Source organism: Chaetomium globosum, genomic scaffold (genome assembly GCF_000143365.1).
Source record: "Chaetomium globosum CBS 148.51 scaffold_3 genomic scaffold, whole genome shotgun sequence".
NCBI classification, from domain to species: Eukaryota; Fungi; Ascomycota; class Sordariomycetes; order Sordariales; family Chaetomiaceae; genus Chaetomium; species Chaetomium globosum.
The window spans coordinates 1,172,694-1,177,810 of NT_165978.1; the positions used below are offsets into that span (position 1 = coordinate 1,172,694).

A 5,117-nucleotide genomic window follows, 5' to 3' on the forward strand; every position below is an offset into this window, starting at 1 on the left:
CCCACCGAGATGACCTCGATGGGCCTCAGGAGCGACTCCTGTTGGCCAAGCTTGATCAGTCAACTTTCCCGATTCCTCTTGTGCTAGGATTACGGAGTCCTCCGATTGGCCAAGCTACCTCCGCTCTCCTCTGTCTGGGATCTTGGTTTCCCCCGGAGTTCGAGACAACCCTCGAGTTCTGCCTTACGTAGTCCTTCTCTAGACTCGCCCAATATGGTTCCTATCCAAAAACATGCTGTTCAGGCACGAATGCCTGGTCCATACCCGGCCACAACGAGTCGAGATTGCTCCATTCATCAACAGAAAAGGCCATGCTGAAGACGTCTTGCATGGAAGCAGCGTTCAGGTCACCAAAACCCAGGGCGCCATCCCACGTCTTCGCCGCAGCGGACATGTCCTGCACAGGAAAGGCACTGCCCACAGCCCCCGAACTCACCGGCGCCATCAACGGTTGACTCCCCAGCTCGACCGCCTTCTCCTGGGCCTGCTGGGTGAGGAAGTCGACCTTGGCGCCGAGATCGCGCATGATCCTGGCGGCGCTGGTGGCAATGGCAAAGCTATCGCTGAAAATGTCGAACACTGCAACGGACAGGTCCATGGCGCATCTGGCCTCGGCTGTGATGGCGCTGGTCGCGCTGGAGGCGGCGCGGGAATGGGCGAGCACAAAGCCGACGAGGGTTAAGGCGGCGTTCCACTGCAGCTGGAAAGCCTCGTGCCAGCCGGCCAACAGGGTGGTTGTTGAGAGGACTTGATGTGTGATCTTTGTCACGGCCATGGCGTGTAGGGCACACTGTACGGCGGCCTCCTCGACGACGGTGGGGGCGGCGGGCCCGAAGGAGATGAAGGGGCGGTAGAGGTTTGCGGCGAGGTGGTGGTACATCAGCTCTAGGACGAGGCGCTGCCGTTGAAGCCAGAGAGGCGCGAATGGTTCGATGTCGAGGACCGATCCGTCGGTGGAAAACGAGGCGGCATCGTTCTGCCGCTTCGTCCTTAGGGCGGCGGGTACGCCGGCAACCCACTCGTCCAGGACCTTCATGTAGGGGCCGATAAACTCGGCGTGATTCGCCAGCGCACGTTGGTCATCCCAGATGGTCTGGCCGCTGTCGATGTTGGGACTCTGGTCGTAAAAGGCCGTATGCACCGTCCGGGCTGCATGGAACAGCTTCGATTGCTGGAGACCGAAGCTCAGCCAAGTGAGGTTGTCTCCCAGGGGGGCGAAGTGGGATCCCGATTGCAGCGCTGCTTCGAGGTCATCTCCATGCAAAGAGGGCGTGTAATCGGAAACGGGTGGCAGCAAGAACGGGCGGCCTAGCTTTCATGCTCGATCTTGCTATCCAGGACGTAGAGGGCTCACTCACAGACGCTTTCTGCATCTCTCTCTCTCGTTGGGGTATAGTCTGTGGAGGCTCGAGGTGGAGACCAAGCATATAAGCTCGCACGCACAGCAAGGCCACAGGCGCTATCAGCCATGTTTTGGAACGAGCCACAGCACAAGTAGATGCAACACAGGAGATGACACTGCAGGGTCGACACGGTAGGGGCTCTCCAGCTCGCGGGCCCAGCAGGGTCTGGGAACAGCGAGTAGTGCCATCGGCCGGCGATGGCGGCGTCGGTGTTATCCACGGAGGCCTGCTGCTTCACGGCGGGCAACATGGACATGCCGTACTGCATGCACATGGCGACTACAATATCGACGAGTGCCGACGGCTTTCGCGTGTTGCCCGATGCGGTCCATAGGGACCTGTAGTGCTCCTTGAAGGCTGCCTCGTCAATGACGGGAAATAGTGAGGTATGGTAAGACTGCCAGTACAGGTCGAGGAAGTATTCCTCTTGGGTCGGGCTCAGGTAGGTTGCCTTTGCGAGAGAATCTGCTGGGAGATGGTTTGAGGTTGAACCCAACTGTTCCTCAGGAGCGGCGGTCGGTTCATCGAGGCGCCTACTCGATGAGTCGAGCAGCATGTGATCGGGAGAATGCGTCTGTTGCAGCGTCCGGTCCAGGAAGTTGTTGATACGGCCGATGAAGTAGAACAGCGACGAGGGCCCGTACCATGTCTTGTGTGGAGACCGGGCTGTGCTCATGCGGATGCCTCCCCAGGCATTGTTGGTTCGCGATGACGATGACGATAAAGACGACAACAAAGGCAACGACAACGAGCGAGTGTATTGCATGTCAGAGGTGACACTACCAAGGTCCGGAGGGGACATGGTGCTGGGGGTGTCCATGCCCCGACCCTCTCGTTCCTGGCGGAGTTCCAGCTCCAACTCGTGCACCTTCTGGCGAAGACGGTCAATCTCGCGATGGGCCATGGGAAGAGAAGCCGTCTTCATGGACTCATTGCTACACTCCCCTCCTCTGTTGGCGCAATTGGAGCATGGGTAGTGGTTATCGCACTTGACCCGATGTTTCCGACACCAGTCGCAGGCCCGGACTACTTGGCTGCGTTTTGCCCGGGCCCGCGGGGGGCCAGATTTGGCAGCACTCGGCTGGGATGGCTGGGATGGCTGGGATTTCCCGCATGCTTCTGGAGTGTTCCGACTGAAAGTTGTCGACATTGTGATTAATTCGGGTTGAAGGCTGGAAACTTGAAGGTGGGCAAGTGCCAAGTGGGGTGGGGCCTTGGAGCGAACGCGCCGAAGTGAGAAAAGGAGAGATCCGGCTTGGCGAGTCATCACTCAGCGATTGAGGCAAGCAGTCTTGGCAGCAGTCCATGCTTGATGGAGCAGCCCAGGCTCGGAGCACTCCGAGGAGCTCCCCGAACCCCCGAAACTTGAAACTAATCCTAGCTCTTCACATCACAGCAAGAACTGCTTGGAGGCAAGAGAAACTACTCCGGATGACGAAATTTGCATTCAGTGGAGACAGCCTCAGGCTTTTACCATGGATTCAAGAAGTATAAAGCGATGGGAAAGCTCCAAAGGATTGAGCAATGCATCCCATCTTCGCAGGACAGTTCATCAGAAAACTCACAGTTCATCACAGTCTATCGCATTCATTCATCTCAATTCAACAATCTCGACCGAGTCTTGACTCGAGCATTCATCTCATCCATCTCCAAGACCTAGTTACTTAGGACAGACTCCCTCATCACACCATGCCTAGCTTTACCGTTTTCAAGGGTGGCAAGGATGGTGCGCCCAAGAAGTCCACCACCCAGAAACCTGATCAACTTATCGGGGATCAGGTGCTTGTGAAAGTAACAGCATCTGGTGTTTGCGGAACTGGTATGTGACCCTTATGTGTTCACCCCTCTATGTTTATTTCCCATCAACTAACAACCTCCTAGATCTCCACTATGTTAGTTACCTATTTAATCCAGCCTTACATCACCCATCACCACCATTTACTGTTTACTAACAAGTCAACAGCTGACATCGGACATGGTTCTTGGCCACGAGGGCGTCGGCGTCGTCGAGGATGTCGGGCCCGAGGCCAAGTACCTCAAGAAGGGCGACCGTGTGGGCTGGGGCTACGAGACTGACAGCTGCGGCCACTGTCACGAGTGCATCCGCGGTGAAGAAATCTTCTGCCCCGAGCGCGCCATGTACGCCGGCGCCAACCTCGACCAGGGCAGTTTTGCCTCGGGTGCCATCTGGCGCGAGGCCTTCCTACACCCCATCCCCGACGGCATCACCGACGAGGAGGCCGCGCCCCTGCAGTGCGGCGGCGCCACCGTGTACACCGCCCTCTACGACGTCAGGCCAAACGAGGTCGTCGGCATCATGGGCGTCGGCGGCCTCGGCCACCTGGCCATCCAGTTCGCCGCCAAGATGGGCTGCCGCGTGGTCGTGTTGTCGGGCTCTGACAGCAAGCGGGACCAGGCCCTGGCCCTGGGCGCCCACAAGTTTGTCGCCATGAAGGACCTTGACAACGCGAGCAAGGAGCTCGCCGGCTCGTGGGCCATCTCGCGTTTGTTGGTGACCACGGCCGCCCAGCCCGCTTGGGACACCCTTCTGCCCATAATGGGTCCCAAGTCGCGCATCTATCCGCTCTCCGTCTCGGCCGGAAATCTCGTCATCCCGTACATGCCGCTTATTCTCCAGGGCATTGCTGTTCAAGGGTCGCTGGTTGCCACCAGGAGCGTACACCGCGAGATGCTGGAATTCGCCGCCGCGCACAACATCCGGCCTGTTATCCAGACCTTCCCCATGACGGAAGAGGGCATCAAGGAGGCGCTGGATCTGCTGGAGCAGGGCAAGGTGAAGTACAGGGCCGTCTTGGTCGCGCAGTGATTGGGGCTCCGGTTTTATTTTTGGTGTTATCAAGTATTTGGATAGATTGTTGATTGGCATAGATTGGGAGCGTTAGACTTGGGTTTTGTCATGTTTTAGGCTGCAAGGACGAATATACCGGCGTATGTATATGTAAATAACGATCATTTTGCCTTGACTCGCACAGCCCTTGTTCGCACCATGCTCAACTCACATCTCCAAAAGTGCCTACCCCCAATACGTCCACTCTCCCTCACGAACACCCATTACAATCCGGGTCAGGGTTATTCCCCCACGTCCGCACCGCCAACCCCCTCGCCACACGCTCACCCGGCTTCGGCTCCAGCTCCAGCACCAACACCTCATTCGTCTTCTTCAACCACGCCCCCGGCACAAACAGCTGCTGCTGCGGCCCAATCGTCCAATACCTCCCCAAATTATGCCCATTCACAAACACCACCCCCTTCACCCCCCCAGGCAACTCCAAAAACGTATCTGCCGCCATCCCCTCCCTCCCGTTCTCAAACGTCCCCCGATACAAAACCGGCTCCCCCCCCTCCCTCACCACCACTTCATGCCCATCGGCGGAAGCAGGCAACCACACGAACACGCCCTCCAATAAGTTGCCACCAATAGCTAATGTAATATGCGACAGCATCAGTCAGATGAATTTGGAATATGCTGTTTTTATCTGTTCCCTCCAATCCAGAACGGAGCGATGAAAACGCCATGCTATGCAAAACTCCCCCTCTCCCCGCCTCAATCCCGAGTGACGGGACCGCCGGCCCCCGAGCAACTGGAGTTGACTAACACCGGAAATACCTTTTCTCCACCCATCTTTCCTCGATATCATGCACCACCTGCCCAACCACCGCCGCCATCTCGGGAAACACCTTGGTCAACCTATG

General features: G+C 57.5%; 3 protein-coding genes across 3 annotated transcripts in view; 1 reads left to right on the forward strand and 2 right to left on the reverse strand.

Annotated features, from left to right (window-relative positions):
• Positions 1–220: 220 nt before the first annotated feature.
• CHGG_05663 (uncharacterized protein) lies at positions 221–2,553 on the reverse strand (the record flags this gene model as incomplete). Its single annotated transcript, XM_001221757.1, has 2 exons — positions 221–1,308; positions 1,359–2,553. 2 exons carry the CDS (start codon positions 2,551–2,553, stop codon positions 221–223), a joined length of 2,283 nt encoding a protein of 760 aa, XP_001221758.1.
• Positions 2,554–3,092: 539 nt separating this feature from the next.
• CHGG_05664 (uncharacterized protein) lies at positions 3,093–4,230 on the forward strand (the record flags this gene model as incomplete). Its single annotated transcript, XM_001221758.1, has 3 exons — positions 3,093–3,222; positions 3,285–3,295; positions 3,367–4,230. 3 exons carry the CDS (start codon positions 3,093–3,095, stop codon positions 4,228–4,230), a joined length of 1,005 nt encoding a protein of 334 aa, XP_001221759.1.
• Positions 4,231–4,462: 232 nt separating this feature from the next.
• Positions 4,463–5,117, reverse strand: part of CHGG_05665 (uncharacterized protein) — a gene marked incomplete at both ends in the record, with an annotated part of 2,023 nt that continues 1,368 nt past the window's right edge. Inside the window, one exon of the mRNA XM_001221759.1 lies at positions 4,463–4,845. Coding sequence (XP_001221760.1) covers positions 4,463–4,845 — 383 coding nt within the window. The remainder of the gene's footprint in view (positions 4,846–5,117) is intronic.